This window comes from Cucurbita pepo, chromosome 13, assembly GCF_057944985.1.
Source record: "Cucurbita pepo subsp. pepo isolate OVF chromosome 13, ASM5794498v1, whole genome shotgun sequence".
NCBI lineage: Eukaryota > Viridiplantae > Streptophyta > Magnoliopsida > Cucurbitales > Cucurbitaceae > Cucurbita > Cucurbita pepo.
The window spans coordinates 13801904-13826936 of record NC_141810.1 but is presented as its reverse complement, the minus strand read 5'-3'; the positions used below and the strand labels follow the sequence as shown (position 1 = coordinate 13826936).

The following is a 25033-nucleotide window of genomic DNA, read 5'->3' as shown; positions in this document are numbered from 1 at the left end:
AATAATAAAGACACGGACATTGTCTATCATCACCAGAAACGACAAAATCTTTGGTTTACGATATGTTTTGCATGAAAAGTATATTAATAGTTATTGAATTTATACTCTTAATTATATCTTTCAATGAAGTATACTAAGTTTGGTTCACTTTGAAGAAACAAAAAAGGATGAATCTCTACTTTTGTATTATATTTATTTGGCACGAGAAATATGGCCATAAATATAAATGGAACATTTATGCTTACAAGAAGGAAAACAGTGGCATTCCCTCTTCTCGATTTTGTTAGTGAAATCAGAAATTTCTGAATCCCAATTTGGGGTTTTCGACGAAACGGGTGTTTCGCGGCAATCTCATCTCCATCCATTTTGCTCATCAAATGATCTTCAATCGCTATATCTTGAAGATATGTTCGAGAAAACGAGAATGGAAGTGGAGAAAGGGAAGAAAAGGAAGATTCGGGTTGTCTTTAATTCCAATTTCCGCAAAAGGATTGGCGATTTTTCTACCAATAATATGACTATTAGAGTTTTGGATCATCGCCGTTTATGGCTTCTCGATGGCGGTCAAGTTGGCTAGGAGGGGAGGGCGCTGGTTAATCGGCGATCGGTTGATTGAGTCTTGTAGGTGATTGGGAAGGTACTGTCCCTTTAAAGCATTGTTTCTTTTTATCATGAGTGCGGTAGTGTTTAGATTGTGGAGTTCTGTTTTGATGTTGCTGAACTTGTTGGTGAGAGATATGAACTTAAGAAATCATGGGGGAAGGATTATATTTAGAATTGGACTACTGGATTCATGGTTCATATTGGATTAAAGCTTTGATTACTGGCATTTAGTGAGATATCATTGCTGGTTTTATTGTTCATGAGAGCTGCTAGAATATTAGAGACCCGTCTTTTAGATTTTTAACTTTGGTTGTAGCTCCAGGGGAAGGCTAAGAGGTGGATACCTCGGGTCTTTGATTGTGTAATCTTTGTTGGAAATTGATATGAATGTTTAAATTTCCTGCTGTGAGATCTAAAAGCTAGAAAGAAAGTTATAATGCAACTTCTGCATGTGCATAAGAAAGTTAAAGATCAATAAATTTGTATTGATACCGGTGAAATAGGATCTTTCATCGGACTTTCGAGGGTAAATATTGACCTTTTGTTTCCAATTGATATCGTTCTTCGATGAAGACGTGTGAGGAAGATATTGTAATGTCTTGAGTATCATTACTGGGTTTAGTACAGAGAGTAAGCATAAGAAGTAAATAAAGGCTTGAAACAATTTATGTAGAAGGTTAATTAATAATATTCAAGATTATTTAACCTTCATTCGAGTTGACTCTTGTCAAGTCGTATGTAATGGAGATATAAGGGATGGTGCTTATGATCCTTAGCCATAGACATTTCATAATTATTTTAAGGGATTCTAGATAAACAAGTTATATACAGCTTCTACCATGTGACTTTCATCCTTTTCATATTCAGCGCTTCTTTCACTTACTTAATGATACCACTGCTTAAGAGTCGAGAAACTTCAAGTTATAGAATCCTCGAGTATTGAAGTTAGTTGCTGCTGGGTTCACCTTTTAGGTAAAATTTACTATTATGGGATTCAGTTTTAAAGCCTTGTCGAAAAACAAATGTAAAGTATAAACTTGATGTTGCATACCATCACTGTTTTCGTATTAACGTACTTGTGATTCATAGAGGATATCAGGACGCGTGGGCAATTGAGTATAGAATGACCCAGCTACCGGTTAGTTTCCAAATTTTGATGTTTCATATGGATTATATACATCACCCAGCTACTACTTTGTTTTCCCCGAATAAGAAAATATAGAACTTGTCCCTTCATGATTATTTTTTGGTATGAAGGATAGTATGGAGTATTTGATTTGTATTATCAGAACTTTTACTGATTACCCACCATAGTGATTGGAAGTTGGATTATGAACCAGGTTAATATTTATTCTAAAATAAAGTTATTCAGGCTAATTACCTGATGAACGAAGATCTAAATTTGGTTACTCTTACACTTGTGACTTTAATCGACTTTGGGCATTTGATCTATTTAGGTTTGAGTTTGAAACCATGGAATCAATTATGGGATGGCCTAGTAGTAACTGCAACAGGTTACAGAAGTTAAGAACTCTGGGGACAATAGGTTCAAACTTATGGCGATCTTCCTAGGATGTTAAAAGTTCTTCGAGTTTCCTAATAGCTACTTATTGTAGTGTAGATGCTCATCTCCCAAGTCCTTAGCCTAGGAAATTTATCCCTTCTAAGTGGTTGTTCTAAACTAGCTTAAGTTTATATTAGTTCTTAATGCTGCCTTGTGGGGTAATACTGAAAACAATCATGGCGGGTAATATTTAGGAAATACGAATGGGATTTTCTGTAACCTCTTAGAACATATGGATGTCTTCATTTTTGTAGTGGCCATGATTGTTGATCTTCTTATTGTTATCACTGCCAAGTTTTTTAATCAGTTTCTATTCATTCTTGGTGATTTGTTATTGTTTGTTTTGTTTTTAAAGAATTGAACCAGGGATTATGCCTCAGATATTATGCAGCTGAAAAGGAAAAACCTAGATGAGGAACTACTCTTCTTGGTAATAATCTAATCTCTACTGTTTTGTTCTTCAAGAGGTTAAGTAGCATTTACCACTTGAGGACAAATCTATTAATTGTTTTCTACCAAACAATAATGGCACCAGATTGGATCCTATATTTGCACCAAAGGAATCACTTCTTTTTTGTATATAATTCAAATGGCGCAACGGTTACTAAAATATTCATGCCATTAACCTTGAGGATTTCATTGAAGTACTAAATTACAGAGTTTGTTGAAACACTTTCCTTAAAATGGCTTTTTTATACCTTTACTTTCTTTCATCAGTCTTCTCCTCCCTTGGGTTTTACCTTGAATATCTAACTACTATACTGTAATTGTTGGTCAATAAATTCCCAAGAATCATATATTTGGCAACATGACTTTTAGTTGGACCATTTTAAACTCCTATTGATAAATAGTTTAATTTCGATTTAGTATTTTTTTTGTTTGTTTACATTTGATACCCATTGAATTAGAAGCAAACTAGTAAATAGAACTCTCGATTGTTTATGCTTACTACAACTTGTGATCTCTTGCTTTCTTGTTCAAGTTGTGGATATTAATCGAACCTTAATTCCCTTGCCAGAACTTTAGACACTACGAAGCCTTTGTTTAATATTGTGCATTGAAATTTAGGATCTACACCCCTTTGTTGCTGTGTGTCATGGTCATGCGATTGTGACACTATGTGTAACAGCCTAAGCCCATCGCTAGCAGATATTGTCCGTTTTAGCCTGTTATGTATTGTCGTCAGCCTCACGATTTTTACGTTTGCTAGGGAGAGGTGTCCACGCCCTTGTAAGGAATGCTTTGTTCCCCTCTCCAACCAATGTGGGATCTCACACTATGCATACAAATTCTTGGTACGGAAATTTCCTTCTCAAGTGGAACAAGTAAATGCTCTTGCTAATCTTTTGAAATACATACCATATCATATAGACTGTAGAGTTGTTTCTTCTCATCATATTGGCATCACTGTGATTGTTTCTATGCCTTTTATTTTACTATTGAGTATTTAAGTTTTATATAGGCAACATCTATATTACGTATTGCTATCATTGTTTTGAAATTTAATTTATTGTTTTAACGCTTTCTTTTTTAGCATCTCGGCTTCGAGAAAAACTTAAATGATAGCTTCTTTTCTTGGTAATCAATTTCGTCTGTTTAGGAATGCTCTTAAAGAGGCTAATTTCCATCTACTTGTACAACTCAAGAGTCTTTAATTTAAGTAATTAAAATCACCCTAGTGGTAATGGTAACAGATATTCCAACTTTTGCATTTTAGAAATTGCTATTATCACTTTATTTTCCAACATTGTAACGGTTACTAAATATCGACATGACTATCCACGCTGGTTAGCATTTTATAATTAATTGTGCAGACTTTGTTTAACACTTACCTAAGGACAGCTTAACCGTGTGATTTCCTTGCGGTTCGCTTTCGTCTCCATCATTTAAGAACTTGACAAATTTTCCAAAAAGGATACTCTACTTGCTTTTATTTATTTTTACGAAACCATATATGTGGCATACAGATTGCATCCATGTATGCCTGTACCGATATGCGTCTATGCATTAATTTTACAATTATTTTTTCTGTTTTTATTTTTAAAGCTGCACAATCATGCATTTGAAATTGATTCAATTAATTAGCACTAGATGAGACCTTACCTGATGAATCAGTTCACTGAAAAACCTCACTCCTTTTGTATAAATGGAGGGAATTTGTAGAAACCATTTCTCACATCTCTTATTTCTGGTATGGGCTCAAAACCTCAGGAAACCACTCAATATCTGGAGAGTTCTGGTGATGCAAAGGATTGTGCTGGTGGTGGTGACCTAGAGAGCCTCTGTAGCCCTGAGGAGTTCTCCTCGAGCGTCGATCAACTCAATCAAAACTTTAACAAATCTCTCGTTCTTAAAAGTTCGTCCTCTCGTTCATCCCCAATTGAAGTAAAAGATAGTTCTAAGCTGAGTATGAAGCAATCAGAAGTTACTGATAAGGTATAATTCTTCTCCCAACTTGTAAATATCATAATCTGTGTTGGATTTTTTCCTTAAATGGTTTTGGCAGTCTTGTTTTGATCTTGTTATTTTCCCTTACCAGGAAGATTATGATCTCTCTCCTTTCCTCAAATGAATATTTTAGCCTATTAAGTAAAAATGTACACAAAATCTACTCATATTTAGGTGAATCCTAATATATTTCCTATTTCTTGTGTGGTGATTCTGGAAAAATTTCTAAAAGAAGGAAACCAAAAGAAGGTATGCTGCGGGAATGGGAACGACTGGTAATGAAAATTATGCCTGTTTGGATCTCAAACTGTCGCCTCCAGGGGTCTACTTAAGGGGTAAATCATCGAATGAATCGAAATCGTCATCCCCAAAATCTCAAGACTCATGCGTATCTGCAGAGGTCGAGTCAAATGTAAACTTGGAGAATAACCTTGAAGTTGAAGGTTCGCCCTTAATTGTGATGGGATGTACTTTTTGCCTGCTTTATGTGATGGTGACAGATGATGATCCCAGATGCCCTATATGCAAAAATTCTGGCTTGCTCGACATTTTCCGTGGAAATCAGCCGAAGAGATCGAGAAAAAACTAGTTCCCTTTCAAGGAGTGTGTAGAGTATGCTCTTGAACTGATGCACCCTCTGCCTTTCTTTTCTTAGTGTCTGTCTTCCTTGTTGCTGCTGCTGCTGCTGGTGCATGCACTTGGGGAGTAAGCATAGCATCTTCAATAAAGAACATGGTTTATGTTTCCTTTTGGTCTTTAGTTTGGCTGTCTTTGCCCTTGTTTTGAGAAGGCCATTTCATAAGGATAAGGTCTTCAAACAGGTCTTTATATAACATATTAAGTTACTGTGACTCTGTTCTACAATTTTTCTTGTTCTTTTTCCTTTTCTCTCCATTACTGTGCATGTATCGGAGGTCGGGAGGTCGGTATGGCAGGGGACGACAAATCCCTTTTCCCCGACTTTAAATCCCGGGGGCTCTGACCCAGAAATCGCCATAGGAACTCGTTAACCAGAAAGAATTCAGCGGTTTCAACTTTTTACCATATTTTGTTGCTTTCTTTCACCAAATAATGCCTTGTTTTAGGGAATTCTACTTTTCAATTTCTGGTTTTTCTTTCTTTATTTTCCTTTCAAGGGATATATATGATTACTAAGAACCAGTAATGTGGGCAGTTTCTTGCAGGAGTTATTATTATTATTATTATTATTATTTTATTAGTTGAGAAAATTTAATTTCTGGGTATTGAATATTTTGCAGCAAAATTTGAAGTAAATGCACTCTTAAGGAGAGTGAAGAGGCTGCCAAATACATGAAAAATGAATTTATGATTATCAGCTTAATAACTAATCATATAACATTAAGCCAATGTTTTACTATTGTTTATTGCATAATTACAACTTAATTGGTTATTAATTATTATAATTTGGTATTCAATATTTATAAAAATACTTAATTATAGGGTTGAAAAGTTTTTTTTTTTAAATTACGTATATTTTTCCTGAATTTGTGATTCCGTATTGTCTATATGGAAAAAAAGAAAGCCCATTTATGTATCAGTGGGCTTTTGGGCAGCCCGGTGGACATACCGGCTTAATCTTTATGGGCTTCTTATTTATTCAAAGATGGGCCGCTTGGCCCAATTATGTAGCAGTGGTCTACTTGGGCTGCCCGGTGGACATACAGGCTTAATCGTTATGGGCTTCCTATTTATTCAAAAATGGGCCGTTTGGCTCATTTATGTAGCAGTGGACTATTTGGGCTGTCCGGTGGACATACGGGCTTAATCGTTATGGGCTTCCTATTTTTATTCAAAGATGGGCCGCTTGGCCCATTTATGTAGCAGTGGAATACTTGGGCTGCCCGGTGGACATACGGGCTTTATCGCTATGGGCTTCCTATTTTATTCAAAGATGGGCCGCTTAGCTCATTTATGTAACAGTAGACTACTTGGGCTGCCCGGAGGACATACGGGCTTAATCGTTATGGGCTTCCTATTTTTATTCAAAGATGGGCCGCTTGGCCCATTTCTGTAGCAGTGGACTACTTGGGCTGCCCCGTGGACATACGGGCTTAATTAATCTTTTTGGGCTTCCTATTTTATTTAAAGATGGACCGCTTGGCCCATTTATGTAACAGTGGACTACTTGGGCTTCCCGGTGGACATACGGGCTTAATTTTTATTGGCTTCCTATTTATTAAAAATGGGCCGTTTGGCCCATTTATGTAGGAGTGGCCTATTTTGGGCTCCCTGGTGGACAAACGGGCTTAATCGTTATGGGCTTCTTATTTAGTTTCTAAAATTTACTATGTTTTCTAAATTTTTTATATTACTTATAATAAGTCCTTTTCATTAAACTTATTACCTAAATATTAAGATATTAAGGTAAGTAATGATATGATAGAAGAGAATAGATAAGCTAAGCAAAATTTGAGAGTGTAATCGTTATGTACAACCTTTATCTTTTATTATCGTATTTCATTTTTTTATTTAATTTGACCGAGCTCTCTTGAATTTAAGGAATATAAAATTTGAAAAGTCGGGAAATTTTATTCCATTTTTCTCCCAGTACTCTATCTTCTTACTAGTAGTTGACGATACAATTTCTATAAACTTTCGTAGAAAAGTAATACTAGGTTGTCCGTCACTATCCACGAAATTATAATTATTTTTTTCATTTTTTAAAAATAAAAAAAACCCATATTTAAGAAAATCAAAATTGATGAATAATATAGTTGTCAAAATCAAGATCCTCCAAATTGAAACAAAGAAAAGAGGCTTAAAGAATAAAGACAACTTTATGGGATGCATGAAAGAGATAGAGAAGAGAATGTTTTTTTTTTTTTTTTTTTTTTTTTTTTTTTTTAAATTTTATTTTAAATTTATTTAAAATAATTAAATTAAAATTATTAATAATTTTTTAAAATATCTGTCTTTTTCATTTGATTTTTATTGTGATCTATATTTTCCAATAAATCCTAAAAGAGACATTAAAAATATTATTCCTCTCTCTTTAAGAACAGTAAAAATCACATAGTCCTCTCTTTTCACTTTAAGTCCTTTAACTCTTTTATTATTGCCTCTATGCCCCCCTCCCCTTTTTCTTTATTTTTTCAACCTTTTTCTTTTTTCTCTTTCCATTTTTCACCCCAAACCTTGTTTTTTCCCCCCCTTTTTTTTATCTTATTCTTAACAAAAGTTCAAGACCCCTCCTTTTAAATTTTTTTATTTTTTATTTTTATTTTTTATGTGAGAGAAACAAAGTTAGCATATCACATGGTAACCACCTTTTATTTATTTATTTATTTATTTATTTTATTTTATTTTCTCATATATTATTAAAAGCCAACAAATTTCCCTCACTAACAAGAAAGGTACCAACATACTCCCCTTATATACTCAACAAGTTTCTTACACCCAAGAAGAAAAGAAAGAGTGTAGTTGCAAACATGAGAGCTGGAATTTGCACTATACAACTTCAAGCTCTTAGCGTCGAGGCCGAGGCGACCGTTAAGCAAGCCATCGGCCTCGCACGACGTCGAGGCCACGCCCATGTCACCCCTCTCCATGTTGCTAGCGCCATGCTCGTTTCCTCCTCTGGCCTCCTTCGTAGAGCTTGTCTTCATTGCCATTCTCATCCTCTCCAATGCAAAGCTCTTGAGCTTTGCTTCAATGTCGCTCTCAATCGTCTCCCTACGTCGACACCGAACCCACTCTTTGGCCCACAATATCCAAATCCTTGCCTTTCCAATGCTTTGGTTGCCGCTTTCAAACGAGCACAAGCACACCAACGTCGCGGCTCTATTGAAAACCAACAACAACACCAACAACAACAACCGATTTTAGCTTTGAAGATCGAGTTGGAGCAACTCATAATCTCGATCTTGGATGACCCAAGTGTTAGTAGAGTCATGAGAGAAGCTGGTTTCTCTAGTATACAAGTCAAAAACAACGTTGAAAAAGCTCTTTCCTTGGAGGTTAGTGACTCAAAAACTCATGTTATTATTCATTATTCTCTATTATAATACAAACCCATGAAGATTTTCTTGTTCTTTACAGGAATACAACAATGAAAGACACTACTTTTGTGAAAAAGATTGGAACTTGATACCCACAAACACTTCAACCCCTCCAAATCTTGCCATAAACACCTCTAAATCAATACCCTTTACCCAATTTGGTATCAATGCCACCCCCAATCACCAAAAAGAGATATCAAACGTCTTAGAACAGATATCAATCAGAATCAGCCAAGGCAGAAGAATCATCAACACAGTGATCATAGGCGAGAGTTTGGGCATAGCTGAAGCAATGATAAGAGGAGCAATGGAGAAATTTGAGAAAGGGGAAGTCCCAAAAGAGCTAAAAGACGTAGAATTCTTAAGCCTTCCTCTGTTTTCATTAAGGAACCTTTCAAAGGAGGAGATAGAACAGAAGGTTTTGGAGCTGAAATGCATCGTTAAAAGCTGTATGGGCAAAAGGGTTATCTTTTATTTGGGAGATCTCAAATGGGTCGCAGAGTTTTGGTCAAATTATGAACAGAGAAGCCATTACAGTCCTGTGGAGCAGCTGATAATGGAGCTTAAAACACTGATATTCCATGGAAATAATGAAGGATTTGGAAGATTTTGGGTTATGGGTATTGCCACTTTTCAAATTTATATGAAATGTAAGGCTGGTCGGCCTTCTTTGGAGTCGCTTTGGTCACTTCAGCCTCTTGCTGTTCCTGTTGGCAGTTTGAGTCTAAGTCTCAGCTTTGAAAGGTAACAAAAAAACATGTTTTTTTTTCAAAAGAAACAGAGATTATTTGCATTAAATCTCATACTTTTTTACTGTTTTTCAGCCAAGAATGTAATTTTCCAACAATTTTCCAACCGTTTGATGCGAGAAAAAGCGACGTAATTACCGATGAACAGGTTAGTTGTAAAAATTAATGAAAATTTGACTTCCGATCCCACTTCTATTTCGTTTTTGACTTTTTTAATGTTTGTCTTTTTGTCTGTCTTAAACAGGACGAGACATGTGATAATTTCGGTCACTATAACTTTCTTGGCCTCAAACAGTCTCCAAAAGAGTATCAATTCTGGGACGAGAACCCGGAACGAGACGTCGTTTCGAAGCCGGATCTCCTCTCGAACCCCAATTCGAGCCCGAACTCAGCTTCCACAAGTGAAGTGGTAATGGAGGAAGAAGATCAAGAGGATGATTGTTTGAAAACCATTCCCAATTGCTCAAACCACAAAGTTGATGAAATCTCAGCCACAATCCTCCAATGCAGGTCCAAGAACAGCAAGAACAGCAAGAACAGCAAGAACAGATATCATAATCATCATGATCATCAAGAAAGTTGCTGCCTTTTGTTCATAGGAAATGAAGAACAAAGCCAATCCAAAGAACAAACAGCAAGAGAATTAGCCAAATTCTTCTTTGGATCACAAACAAAACTCATATCCATCAGTTTGAGCAGCTTCAATCATGAAAAATCACAAGAACACAGCAAAAAAAGGACCAGAGACGAACTGGGTAGCAGTTATTTACAGAGATTTGCAGAGGCAGTGAATGAAAATCCTCATAGACTGTTCTTCATGGAAGATATTCAACAAATTGATCACTGTTCCTTAATGGGTATTAAAGAAGCCATTCAAAAGGGAAGTGTGAAGCTTTCTGATGGGGAATTTTGTCCCCTAAAGGACGCGATTATCGTCTTCGACTCCGAAGAACGGACCATTAAACAAGAACAAGAACAAGAACAAGAACACGAACACGAACCATTTGTTTCATTGGATTTGAACATAGCCGTCGAAGATTCAAATGGAGACAGAATCAGATGGATTATGGAAGAATTTGTGGATGGGAAGATTTTATTTTCATAATTATTAGAAAGCTTTAATTTTGGGATTAGTTTTTTTTTTTTTTTTTTCTTTTGTTGGGATGAATGTAAATGTGTAAATTATTAATGCAAATTCTCTTGGGATTTTCATTTTTGGTTCATAAGATCATTAAATAACCAAATATAAGAACATAAATGTGTTATAATATGGTAAAAAACTTTATTGTAAATCATGAATTGACATTATTATTTTTGCATGGGAATCATGAAAAAAAAAAAAAAAAAACTTAGCTCTTTCCCGAGCGACTAGGTTACCTAGGTATATCTGATTGTATGAATCATTGGCTAAAGCTAGCAGCTGTGTCGGGTTATGCAGTTGAGTCAAGTATATCAGCCTCTTACGTACTATACTACGAAGGTCCTATCTAAATAATGAAATAAAATAAAATAAAATTTTATTTATTTATGTTAGTAAACAAGAACATATTCTATAAAAACAATATGACTAGTAGAATATGTCATTATAAAATGTATATTGAACATGGACTCGTTGGTTATTGTAACAGTCTAAGTCCACTGTTAGTAGATATTGTCCGTTTTGACCCATTATGTGTCACTGTCAATCTCACGGTGTTAAGACACGTCTATTAGGGAGAGGTTTCCACACCCTTATAAATGAATGTTTCGTTCCCTTCACCAACCGATGTGAGATCTCACAAGAAACCTCTCCCTAATAGACGCGTTTGAAAATTGTGAGACAAACGACGATACGTAACAGGTCAAAACGGACAATATTTGCTAGCAGTGTCCTCGAGTTCTGAACAACACAATAATGTAATTCTATTCAATTATTGAAAAAAATATGACTAAACCCCACCAATCTAACCATGGTTAAATAAACCCTTTGCTTCACGCATGGTGAACACTTAGGTTAAACAACCACGTGCTAAACATGGTTAAATTGTGTACTTTTAAATTTAAATTAAAAAAAAAAATTGCATGAAAAATATTATGAAAAATATTTTAATTTTTATACACATTTAATTAATTATTTTTTGCACTATAATTTTGTCCCAACCAAATATGAAGGGTGTGAAATTACATTTATATCCTTTTCTCAACTGTATTTGAAGAAGAATACAAAGCTTCTCATCATTATAAAATCCCCATCACAAAATCAACTTTCCAACAAGCTTTTATCACATTCCAATTCTTAAAAAAAGAGTATATGGTTTCATATACGAACGACTCGAGTCAGTACCGACCCTAGATTAAGAAGCCTTAATTTAGAACAGCTCGAGTTGAAACGTGCAGACTCCCGATCAAGAGGCCAAAGTTTCGAGTTCCTCCTGTTAGATGAACAGGTCGACTCCACGATGGTATGATATTGTCCATTTTGAGCATAAACACGACCCTCCACAATGGTATGAGATTGTCCACTTTGAGCATAAGCTCCTATGGCTTTGCTTTGGGTTTCCCAAAAGGCATCGTAATAATGGAGAGTGTATTCTTTGATTATAAACCCATGACCATTCCCTAAATTAACCAATGTGGGACATTTTCATCCAACACCTACGACCGAACTCAAAAAAATAATATTGTATTATCTATATATAAAAAATAAAAATAAAAATAACCCATAAATATTTTTAATTAAATTTTAAAAGCAAGTTGAGGAATAAAATATTAAAATGGGAGACATAAAAGGCTAATATTGACTAAAAAAGCTTTATTTATTTTCAAAATAGAATAATTAATTTATGATAAATATTATAAATTTGTCTTTATTTAGTTTCAATTTTGAATTCAATGTGGACTTTGAAAAGTAGTGGCGCGGATGATTAGGAATCTAAAAGTACTATAAGAATTAACATATTCTCACTTTATAATCCAAAAAGGAATATAACATAATGACTATTTTACCCTTCATTTCACTATTTTGTTTTTACTTTTTTACCTTTTTACCTTCTTTTACTTTAAAATATACTTTCCGTCCCTTGACCTAAGTATCTTCTCGATTCTCAAAGTTGTAAAAATTAAATTTTATTTCTAATTGATCCTTAAAGTTTGGAACGGTTTGCTAACTGATCCCTGTAAGATTTTTTTTTAAATTTTTTTCAACGTAATTCATTTGAATTTACATATACAAAAAATTCTAATTAGAAACGAAACGTGTCGTTTTAAAAAATTTTAATACCTAACGAGAAGCTAACCCTATAATTAGGGTTAAATATTTTTATTATTTCAATAAAAGGACAAAAAAAAAAAGAAGAAAAAAGAAAAAGCACTTAATATGCATTCCTCAGACCACAAGAAACCCAACTAAAAGCACTTAATAAAAAAAATAATAATAATATTAATAATAAAATAATTTTATATTTAATTAATTAAACAAACATTTGAGCACATAAAACCTTGTGAAATAATGCCTATATTTATTTATTTATTTATTTTTAATTATAAATTGAAGCATTTTAAATAAAAAAAAATAATAATAATAAAATAAAATAAAGACAACCTCGAGCTATGTTCCCTTGTAGAGAGAATAAAGAACCCAAAACCTCTCTCCTCTCTCTCTCTCTCTAGCTTTTTTTTCTCAATTATATATATGTATATATGTGTATGTATATGTGTATGTATATGTATATGTATATATGTATATGTTATATGTATATGTATATATATGTATATGTATGTAGATACCGGTCTCAAATTATTACAAATCAACTAATTATCACTCAAACCATATAAAATTGAAAAAATTTTCGTACCTATGCACGTATTTCTAGAACTTATAAACTTACCGGTCAAACACGTTAGCTGTCTAAATAACATTTTTGTACAATTTCGGCATACCACGATTCTTTTTACAAAATTTGAAAAAATAACAATATTTTTTCGCATTTATAGACCGATTTGACTATTTTGTATGGTTTTGATTTGTCGTAAAGCTGAATATATATACTTTATCAGTTTCAAATTATTACAAATCAGCTAACCATCATCCCGACCAGACCACATAAAGCTAAAGACTTCTTTTTCATACCTCTAAATTATTTACGCACAATCCCGACTTACCACGTATATAATTAAAAATTTTGAGGTGGGTTTTTAGGTTATGTTTTTGTATTATAAGTTGTCGCTCGTATGAGCTGTATGAAACATAAACGTCGTATAGTTTTGAATAATTTTCGTAAATGTTATATGTTAATGCAAATTAAATCCCGAACATAGGGTTATAAAAATAATCCAAAGTTTTTTATTTATTGTGTAACACAAAGGTACTAAGTTCATGAGACAAAACATTATCTAAAACGGTTGGTGGAAAAAATTAGAGAGAAAAGTAATGACAGTAAAATTGGAAATGAACACATGGGCGGTTTTATTAGTAGGAAAGTTGAAAATTTTGACACCAAACCCCAAAAAAAGGGGGACCATATCTTTAGACAAAATAATTGCGTTATTGTCTTGTTCCTCGAGAAGAGTTAAAACATGTTCGGGTTTGTTTGTCTCGTTAATAATTATTTTTATTGTAACAGCTCAAGCTTATCACTAGTAGATATTGTCCGTTTTGACTCGTTACGTATCGTCGTTAGTCTCACGGTTTTAAAATGCGTCTGATAGGGAGAGGTTTCCACACTCTTTTAAGAAATGTTTCGTTCTCTCTCCAACCAATGTGGAGATCTCAGCCCCCTCGTTAGCTCACTATTCGCTGTCTGCCTCTGATACCATTTGTAACAGCTCAAGCCCACCGTTAGTAAATATTGTCCGTTTTGGCTCGTTATGTATCGTTGTCAGAAGTTTTCACATCCTTATAAGAAATGTTTCGTTCTCACTTCAACTAATTTGAGATCTCAGCATCCTTGTGAGCACACCATCGAGTGTCTGCCCTAATACCATTTGTAACAGCCCAAGCCCATTGCGAGTAAATATTGTCCGTTTTGGCTCGATACGTATCGTCATCAGAAGTTTTCACACCCTTTTAAGAAATGTTTCGTTCTCACTCCAACCAATTTGAGATCTCAGCATCCTCGTTAGCACACCATCCGGTGTCTACCTCTGGTACCATTTGTAACAATCCAAACCCACCGCTAGCAAATATTGTCTGTTTTAGCTCGTTACATATCACCATCAGCCTCACGGTTTCAAAACGCGTCTGCTAGGGAGAGGTTTCCACACCCTTATAAGAAATGTTTCGTTCCCCTCTTCAACCGACGTGGGATTTCACATCTAGTCCCTGAACTTTCATGAAATTAACAATTTCAGTTTTATTACCAAATAGGTTAGAATCCTTAATTTTTTAAAATTACAAACACGGTTGGTTTATATGCTTTATTAACTACTCTCAAACGTTTCAGTGTAATTCCAAAGATGGTTATTATCTTCCGAAACACAAAGACGGTTTTGTTTTATAAGAAACGGTGAAAGTAACATTTTAGTATTGTAATTTTGGTGAGTTTAATGTCTCGTTAAATCATAACATTATTTTTTTTATAATAAGACAACGAAACCATTATAGATGTAAAAGAAGGACGACTGACTTGTTCGGACCCATATGGTCCTTTTTCTTTGTTTTGTTTTGTTTTAAATTTTTCGGGATGAATGATGATCGAACATCGATCCCGAGAAGCGAAGAATTCTTTTAAAGAAATGATGGGATCGATCGATCGGATCCTTTGGATCTTAAAATATAGAATCCAACAAACGATCATTGAGTTCAGAAAAAAGAAAAGAAATTTGGGAGTGAGAGAAATTGGTTCTATTCTTTTGAGAGTGTCCTTAAAAGCATTCAAAATGCAAATAATTCCCAAAACCCTATTGCTTTTTCTGCCTTTCTCTGCAACTCTGTCCGAGAGAGAGAACCCGTCTTCTCGAGAAACTTATAATAACGTTATTATCGATAGTTTTACACCGTTGGATGTAGATCTTCACTGATCTAATGGTTAATATTTAAGAACGTACAGATTTTTGAATCGACCCAGAACCCGTCTTCTCCAAAAGTTTATAATAACGTTATTACTGATAGTTTTACACCAATCTAATGGTTAATATTTAAAGAACATATAGATTTTTTAATCAACCCAGAACCCGTCTTCTCCAGAAGTTTATAATAACGTTATTATCGATAGTTTTACACCGTTGGATGTAGATCTTCATCGATCTAACGGTTAATGTTTAAAGAACATACAGACGTTTGAATCGACCGAGCAAAAGTGGGAATGGGAGAGACAAAGTTTGAACACAGGGTGAGCTTTTGCAGTGTCTTTAGGAGAAGAAAGTAAAGCAAAATTGTGAAACGTTTTTTAATAAATGCCAATTAAAGCACTTTCTTTTCTGCTTTTTTGTATGTGAAACTTTACATGAAAGTAAGGGATTTCTTGGATCTCCCACCCTTCTTCTTCTTCATAATCACTGAATTATTAACGATTTTAAGCTGTTATTGTTTGATATTTTTGTCGATAAGAGGTCAGTTTGATTATACGTTCATGTTCGTGTCAAACCCAGATTTTAAATTTTTGATTTTGGGTCTAAAAGTTACAGATTTTGGTGATATTGTGTCGTATAGACGTAAAGCTGAAAGGTAGATTCAAAGAATCTAGAAGTACAAGAGCTAAACTTGCAAACCCTAATGATATTTTCGTCTACATTCGAGAACTCTTTAAATGAGATATTGATGTCGAAGTCTTGGAGTGATAGTAGCTCATGTTCTTAAACTTTCAATTTTGTGTCAAATAGTAATGAAATTTTGGTGACTAACATGTCTGAAAGCTCGGGAACTAAACTTACAAACCCTAAACCCTAAACAATTGATGATGCGTACATTTACGTTCGATGACTGGGATAACGATATCGAGCTTAAGATTGACGGGTAGTTTTGAACAGAGCTAAATAGGTAAGTCGTAAAGGAAAAGACGACGAGGAAGAGAGAGAGAGAAAAGGGTTGATTTTAAAGGTGGAAAGACAGTCAAAAGAAGATGAAATGTGAAAGTTAACAAGAATAAATTTACGAGTGATCCAATGCTCCCATCATGTTGTTTTCAATCATTGTCTGGTCGCTATCTTTCTTCACCTTACTTTTTTTTTTCTCCTTTTCCAAAAAAAAAAAAAAAAAAAAAAAAAAAAAAAAAACTATAATCATTCAATATTGAAAAGATTCTTGGGGTACTCCCATAGTACCGTTTTTACTCTACTCGAGCATCGGCAAGAAAGTAGATACCTACACTCGAAATTTCGAAATTTAGTCTTGAGAATTTAAAAATTATTCAAGACCCATTTGAGGACGTTCGTGGATTCTCAATTTCGTGTTTGATAGGTTCTCGACCCTTCTTACGTTTTTTAAAATTCATAGACTTACTAGACACAAAATAAAAAGTTCAGGGCATATAACAGTGGATATTCAAAATTTCGAAATTTAGTCTCGAGAATTTAAAAATTATTCAAGACCCATTTGAGGACGTTCGTGGATTCTCAATTTCGTGTTTGATAGGTTCTCGACCCGTCTTACGTTTTTTAAAATTCATGGACTTGCTAGACACAAAATAAAATGTGCAGGGCATATAATAGTAGATATTTGAAACCTCAGTAACCTATTAACCATGCTCGAGAAAGGTAAAAACCCTAGACTCGATTCAAACTGTACCGAATCCAGTAATTCGATTTTGATGAAGAAGATCGACGTTGAGAAGTTTCGGAAGAGACACGACGGGGAAGTCAATGGGGTTTAGAAAAGATGTTATTTTGAAGAAATAAAAAAGTAGTGTAGCAATAAGCTTTATTGTTTTGTTTTTTTGTTTAAAGGTTAGTGTAGTGAATTGTCTTGTTGTGTTGTGTTGTATTGGAGATTCCCACATCTATGACTTCAAATTTTTCAACATTCATTGATGGAAAGGGAAAATCTCAAGTGTTTTTCTTTCTTTCTTTCCCTTCTTAGTCTCATGGATTTCATGGTCCCAATTGGAGTCATCATTCAAACCCTAATTCGGTCCCCTCGCCATTGGATTATATCCAAATATACGTCTCTATTGCACGCGATGTAAGAGTGTTTGTCGTTTGAGAATGTCATCTTTCGTTGCTCTGATGTATGTGTGATCTTTGCATCGGTGCACGTGATGTATGAGTGTCCGTCGCTTGAGGATGTTAAAAATTTATGAAGTTGTTTAATGTTGGGATGGTGCGTAATAGATCGATCTTTATTGTTTATTGTTGCAAAGGGGTTTGTTGTCGTGCAACGATTTTCTTGTCGTTTGAGAATGTTGTCTTTCGTCTATCTTATGTATGTGTGATCTTTGCATCGGTGCACGTGATGTATGAGTGTCCGTCATTAGAGGATGCCAGCTCGGATACCTCATATGAGAAATTTTATGAAGTTCTTTAGTGTCGGGATGGTGCGTAATATATCGATCTTTATCGTTCATTGTTGTGGAGTCGTACGTTCACAATTTTCAAAGGTCGATAAGATATTTTAGAAGGGTTGAAAGGCGCTCATTTGTATTGGGCTGCTTTGGTAGTGGGCTTTTATTTTCTATTTTGTAAAGCCCATTTACATTTCTTGAAAATATTTACAAGGAATGGCCCATTTTTAACAGAAAGTCCAATTGGTAAAATGACTAAATTGCCCTTGTTGTAGATTATGCTTTTTTTTATTGAAAATTAATTATTATATTGAGATTCTTTTATCGCATTTAATTATTATTTGTGTCTTTGAATTATTTACACTATTTATATTAGGAACGACACAATCATCATTAGACAAACAAACATATTCTTTTTGACAAAATCAAGATAGTCAGAATTAACTATTGACACGTTTTAATATGAGATGAGAAATGATTGAACGAACCCAGCTGAGACTAAGTCAGATTTAAATTAATATACATAGGACGGTCACGAGTATACTTCACCCTTATTATGACCAACATGTAGGGTTATTGGTTGTAACTATTTTGGTAGACACATTCAATGTGTGTTCTTACAATGTCTGTATTTATGTTTTGTTGGTTTGTGAATTTGGTTTGACTTAAGAGGACAGGTTTGAAAATTATTGTCCAAATATGAAAAATAAAACAAATATACGACGATTGAAAATCCGTATGTGTCAAAAATTAAATCTAAATTCAAACGAGTAGGAGCGTCCGTGAGTTGTTTGGGGTCGAGCTAAGACATTTTTAGACCAACTCAATTTTTCGGATTGTAAATTTTTTCAAACCCAAATAATTTTTTTTTGTTAAATAATGAACTTATCACAACCATAATGTTTTTGGTTGAGTTGTTTCAAGTTGTTCGAGTCACTTAAAGTAGAATGGTAGTTGGTTGATAACCTATTTATTTTCAAATATTTAATTAAAATTTGTAACGCGGTGGTGGGATAATAAATAATATAAAAAAAATTAATTAAAAACTGAAATAAAAATAAAATAAATATAGGTATATATAATTTCATCTTAAACAAAAAAAAATATTTTTTAAAATTAACAATAATTTCGAATCGATTTAACTTAGGAACGATTTGTTTATTTTAATCCAATTCGATCTAAATAAGTTTATAATCCAAATCAGACCCTAATAAATTTATAATCCGCGGTTGAAGTGAGTTAACGTGTTTTTCTAATTATTGAATTTTTTTTAACATTCCTAATCTACCCTCAAAACAAATTTATTTTTTTTATTTAGACCTTTTTTTTTTTTTTTTTTTTAATAATAATTATAGTATAATAATAATTTATATGACAATTCATTTATGAAATTGAGAAAGTTTCAAATAAACTTTAATATGAACTAAACAGAAAAACTCACCAGGATTGGATTGTGGGCTTCTTTCCACGCTTCAACACCATTTACGGGGGAAAATCTCCCCCAGTCACCGTCATACATGTTCAAGGCGTGTTGTCAATGGCCGCATGACAGATATCCCGATCTTGCTTGTCCAGGACGTGTTGTTCATGGTTGCATGCCCGTTCCAAATCCCTTTTACAGGCTTTCATCCTAGATAGGTCTTTACCATTCCATATTGGGTCAGTATGAAGGTGTATGACCGTTCACCAAAATCGTGTCTACACATGCAAGGGCTAAAATGCCCCAAAATGTACTATAGGAGGATATGACTAGTTGTCAATTTCTTCCTACCCAATAGTTATATGCAGTAAGCCGTTGTTGCTTTTTTTGCTTACATTCCCATATAACACCATTTCCAATTTCTCAAATCTTGCTTTCAAAACTCTTTTTCGAAATCTCTCTGTCCCATTTTCTAAAACTTTCTTCTTGAACCAGGGCCAGAGGCTCGAGCAAACGTCGCTTGGCCGTAGGCGACGCAAGAACGAATAGGCTTAACTCACTTATTGCTGGGAAGTGAGTGCCGCACAATCGCAAGTCCACTGCCATCAAAGTGTGATTGTGACACCCTGCACCCACCCGACACCACCGGTCATAAATGACATATTTGAAAGTGATTTCGAAATGTTTAAAATCATTTCTATCGGGTTCAAGAATACTCTAAAGCATGCTTTGAATCGTTATAATCAATTTTACTAGTATCAAAATCACGTGAAATAGAGTGATACCAAATATTAAACTGAATTTCGAACGATTAAGCATGTTTTAGAGTGAATTTAAAAACATTCGATAGAAGCATACATACATACAGAGTTTCTCATTACCTCCAAGTGTGGTAGCAGAGCAAGGGACTTAAAAAACAATGGATCGCTACAGAAAATGGGACATTCATCGATAGTTGATGACGGTAGACCTGAACAGGAGCATAGTCGCATTCAAACTTATTTCTACCTGTTGAGGATTCTACAATTACTATAGCAAGGAAGCTGCTAGCCTATGATTCAAAAATTACAAGAGGGAGGATGGATAAACTAATACCCAGCGTTTCAAGGAATCTACCTCTAATTGTTATGATCCAAGTCTTCCAACTCTTTGCAAAACATACACTAACAGAGACCCAAAGGCTTGCTAAAGCCACCAATTCAGAGTTGCTATTGGGGACTTAAGTGAAGGAAATCCATACAAATTCAGTGGTCGTACTCAAACCAAACGCCTCACTCATTCCTAGCTAACAACTTGATTGAGTTATTGAACACACAAGACAGAGAGAGATATGATATAATTTTAGTGTGCAACAAATATGGAGAATGCGGGTTCATGTCTACGACCTCGAGTGAGGATACTAGCTAGTGATATTAAATAACTTGCGAATTACCTAGATAGTAGAAGTGCACATGAACGGGATCAAATATTCGAGTGAGAAAAATAGCTCAAATATGCAAGACAAGTTATACATAGTTTTATGCCACCTCTAGTTTAACTTCATGTCTATTATTAAATCTCAAGTTTGTGAGATGATGATCTATATGGAATGGCAACTTTTGCTGATGCATTCTTACTAAAGTTAGTTCATACAAGTATCACTATGACTAATGCCTAAATTTATCAAAGGCAAAAATTATTTATTTGATATTATGGATCACTCATTATAGAGTGATCATTTCATTTTTGTACCTATTTTGCCTGGTTATGAGTTACTAGTTTGGTCCGGTCTATTACTTGTTCCTTGTGCCTATTTTACGTAGAGTTTGCTCTTAAAAATATAATCATCCTTACCCTCACGTCAATCCCACAAACCTCATGAGGTTCATTTTTGTGGCCCGTCATTGGAAGACCCACAAATCATGGGTATTTTAGCTATCTTCATGAGTAAGTAGGCGAAAAACATAAGATAGAAAAAGGATAAACCAATACTATAAACACAAGTAGAAGCCAGTAGAGGGGTGTAAGTCACATGGGAATGGAAGGATAAGGCAAGAAAACTTTAAGCACGAGCATTTCCTTTAAAAACAGAATCCCCACATCAAGGAGCAGTAGGAGCAGATGAAATATTTAATTATTAATACTCCTAGAACCATTCAAAAAGAAAAATAAACCAGCAAGAGACCACACTTGGGGGCCAGTGTCCGCCATTGACGCCATTTATTGAGTCTTGTGCAGGGGTGTTAAAGAAAAAGAGGGATGATCCAAAAGATCGATCTAATCCTTGATAAAGGATTCAAATAGCTAGAATGAATTCAACACAAAAAAGAAAAATTATGATTGGATTATATTTAAATTGAAAGATTTTACTATCCAACAATTAGATTGGGTCTAAAAAAATGTTCAAACTCAATGGATCAACTTAGTTTATGAATTAATCGGTTTCATAAATTAAATTCTACCAAACAATGATTGGTATTTTGTATCTTAATTTTGATATGTTTATATAAAAAAAGGCATATAATACCTAGTTCCTCTAGGGAGAAATTTCTCTTCAGTCATTCCTTATTTACCTTTAAACAGAAACAGAGATTTAAAGATCGAACAGTTAAATGGACATCTCCGCTAGGGTTGTATTAGAGTAAAGAGTTCAAGATTTCAATTTCCGAGTTAACATACCAATAAACCAACTCAAACATTTGGATTTAATTTATGCAACCGATTCAAACATTTTGGACTATCCACCTAAAGATCAGAATTAGAACTTGAATCTAAAATGTAATTAACAAAACAAGAACGAACAACAAAGAAATTGGGAATAAGTATGAACAATGCTTACCAGTAAGAGAAACGAGCGGACAATCACTTCAGTCCCGGAAAATGACATCAACGGCGTCACGGATTCCAGCGAGAACTTCCTTGCAAAGAAGTACGAGTAGCTCGAATTCGATAGCCTCAATGTGTGTGTCGAGCGCCGGAGAGACCTCCTCCGGCGAGTACAAATGCGGATGTCCATCCCAACATCCTGTCCAATCCTTCATGGACAACAATGTCGGCAAGTAATGCTCCTCAGGCCACGGTTCCTCGCACTTCCTCCAGAGTTTTCTCTCTTCCTCCACCAGCACCGCGTGGTTGCAAGCCAGAATGAAGAACTGCGATCCGACTCAGAATCGCCCAAACGACACTTCAGAGAGCATCGCGGTGGCTCCCCTGGCCTGGCGGTGTATCGCTCGTACAGTGGGGAGCGGGAAAATGAGGGAAAATGTGAGGGAATTCATGGAAGGGTAATTTTGGAAAAGAAAATTTGAAAAATCAAATGTAGGCTTTTTTTAATAGACCTCTTTAGGTCGAAAGGCTTCCTCGAGCGTCATAGGAACATAAAAGACCCTTTGAAATATGAGACTCGTATCGATAGATCTAATATTTAAAAAAATGTGTTCACAATGACTCGAAAGGTAGACACAAAATCAGATATAATTTGATCCTCATAAATCATCAGATGAAAACTTCTGTTTTAGGTAATTCGAGAACAGATACATCTGTATCTCTAAATTATGAGTTAAATACTTCTTCCACGTGAAAAGAAAATAAATAAATAAATAAATAAATAAATATATATATATATATATAAAATAAAGAGTGGAAAAAAAATTAAATACAATATACAAAAATTATGTTTATTTGGTTAATTTTAAAAAAAATGGCCTAAAATTTTATAAAATTTAAATTTAAATTTATATCCAATAGGTATGGATCTAAGTTTAAAGGTTAAAGTTGTAATTTAAGTAATGTATAAATTAAATTGAGAAAATTAATTAATTTAGGCTGCAAAAGAGGAAAGGAGAACAGATAATTGGTGAGAACCAATTTTCTGCAATTATGACCGTTATTCAAACCATTCCGGCGTCCAATTATATCTCTGCAATGAGTGCATCACAACCACCCATTTTCCACGTGTCGTCTTCTACAGCAACTCGATCTTAAATTGACCAGAATTCGTCCTCAAATACACGTGGCACTTTTCCATAAGGCAATTCCATGAGCTTATCATGGAAGCGGCAACAGACGATTCCAGTTCCCCTTTCAACGTTCTTGAAATCGCTACAAAGGAACTTACTAGCCGTTTGAACTCCATTGGTAGCTAACCTTTTTCACTCTCTTTCTGTGAATCCACCGCAAACTTCTGAATAGAAATCTAACGATCTTGAGCTTTGAATATCACCTTCCTTGGCAAGAAATGAATGGAGTCAGAGGAAAATTCATGAAGAAGCTCAAATCTATGAAGCCCCCCATTGCGTATCTCAAACAAGATCGAATTCTTCAGGTCATTGCTCCAAATGGGTACTCCGATTTCTTCACCAGAAGCGAAAATCTCGAAGCCAATGTTCAGAAATTGAACCACAAAAATGATATCAATTTGTTGAAGGAAAACAGAGATTTCGCCATTGAAGATGAAGAAACAGAGGAGTCTGGTTTCGCCGTTGAAGATAAAGAGAATATTGAGCCGTCTGGTAAATCGAATGGAGGGATTGGGGATTCTTTGTGTTTAAGAGCTGGGAATTGTTTGCCGGAATCGAAACGAGAAACCCCGTTGTCGGAAATTGACATCTCGTCTTTCCAGCGGCCGGATATGAACTCCGGGAGCCTGTTTGACCCAAATTTACTTGAGGTTTTTCATCATGCTGTAATGGAGTATATGAAAATAAGGGAAGCAGAGATCAAATGTGGAATCGAAATTGAAGAACACGAGGAGGAAGAAGAAGAAGAGGAAAAACAGAGTTCATCGGAGATTCCTCTGTTTATGTTCGAAGAAAAATGCCCACCAGGTGGATCGGACTCTGTAATTCTTTACACGACGACTCTAAGAGGAATAAGGAAAACGTTTGAGGAATGCAACAGTATAAGGTTTCTTTTGGAAACGTTTAGAGTGAAATTTTTCGAGCGGGACGTTTCGATGCATACCGAGTTTAAAGAAGAGTTATGGAGAGTTTTGGGTACAAAAAGAGCTTTACCTCCAAAGCTGTTCATCAGGGGAAGGTACATTGGTGGAGCAGAGGAGGTTTTGGGGCTGCACGAGCAGGGGAAGCTCCGGCCGTTGTTCGATGGAGTTCCGATCGATTGTTTCGCCGGGATCCCTTGCGAAGGGTGCGGCGGAGTCCGATTCGTGCTCTGTTTCAACTGCAATGGGAGTAAAAGAGTTGTTGATGAGAGTGATGAACAAAGGAATTGCCCAGAATGTAATGAAAATGGACTGATTCTTTGTCCTTATTGCTGCTAAAGAAAACCAAGGATTTGTCTTTGATTATGTAAATTGGGTTTTGAATGTTACAAATTCGTCTGTGTTGAGATTCTTTTATAACGAACAAGTTCGAGTTCAACTAGATTCTTGAGGGGTTTGCTCGATTTTTGGATCCATAATTAATGTAACATTCGTTGCTTAGATTTATCCCGACCCCTTTATTATAAATAAAATAAAATATTTTATTTTTGGAACAAAAATTGCTGAAATAACCTAATGTGCGTTGAATATTACTTTTTTTCGAGGAGGAAACACATATACAAGCAGTTATAACGCTATAGTAATTTGGAAAACGACATGTTTCCACAAGTATAACAAGTGGGAGTACAAAGTTTTGAACCTCTAACTTCAAGATTATCGTATCGATATAAAGGATATTGAGTGAATATCGTTCCTCAAGCATTGTACGTTCTACGTTTGATCACAACATGACTAACTGGCTCTCGTTAGATAAAATTTCGAGATCCGTATGTCTCCTAATACCGATTCAAAAACTACCAATCACGTTATTCCAGCAGGTTTCTACAACAATTCCTTG

General features: G+C 34.8%; 3 protein-coding genes and 1 long non-coding RNA gene across 10 annotated transcripts; 3 read left to right on the top strand and 1 right to left on the bottom strand.

The window, feature by feature from the left end:
* Positions 1-256: 256 nt before the first annotated feature.
* Positions 257-5466, top strand: LOC111808919 (uncharacterized). Of its 7 annotated transcripts, XM_087117135.1 has the most exons (7): positions 261-637; positions 1471-1575; positions 1693-1741; positions 2523-2597; positions 3378-3462; positions 4379-4603; positions 4848-5466. In XM_087117135.1, exons 4-7 carry the CDS (start codon positions 2578-2580, stop codon positions 5202-5204), a joined length of 687 nt encoding a protein of 228 aa, XP_086973261.1. In that variant the 5' UTR covers positions 261-637; positions 1471-1575; positions 1693-1741; positions 2523-2577; the 3' UTR covers positions 5205-5466. The 7 variants fall into 7 exon arrangements, with proteins under 7 accessions (XP_086973262.1, XP_086973261.1, XP_086973259.1 ...); XM_087117133.1 differs by having other exon boundaries at positions 1471-1741; XM_087117136.1 differs by lacking the exons at positions 1471-1575; positions 1693-1741 and having other exon boundaries at positions 257-637; positions 4851-5466.
* A 2517-nt stretch (positions 5467-7983) lies between these two features.
* LOC111808918 (protein SMAX1-LIKE 3) lies at positions 7984-10595 on the top strand. The gene is made up of 4 exons (XM_023695160.2): positions 7984-8592; positions 8675-9378; positions 9459-9531; positions 9628-10595. The coding sequence occupies exons 1-4, from the start codon at positions 8065-8067 to the stop codon at positions 10486-10488; spliced, it is 2166 nt and encodes a 721-aa protein (XP_023550928.2). The 5' UTR covers positions 7984-8064; the 3' UTR covers positions 10489-10595.
* An 8559-nt stretch (positions 10596-19154) lies between these two features.
* LOC147789760 (uncharacterized) lies at positions 19155-22729 on the bottom strand. Its single transcript, XR_015411578.1, has 2 exons — positions 22036-22729; positions 19155-19843 (listed from the first exon to the last, which is right to left on the bottom strand). It is a non-coding gene; the product is annotated as an uncharacterized LOC147789760 (long non-coding RNA).
* Positions 22730-23433: 704 nt separating this feature from the next.
* Positions 23434-24501, top strand: LOC111809086 (uncharacterized). Its single transcript, XM_023695433.2, has one exon. The coding sequence runs from the start codon at positions 23434-23436 to the stop codon at positions 24472-24474; it is 1041 nt and encodes a 346-aa protein (XP_023551201.2). The 3' UTR covers positions 24475-24501.
* The last annotated feature ends 532 nt before the right edge of the window (positions 24502-25033 follow it).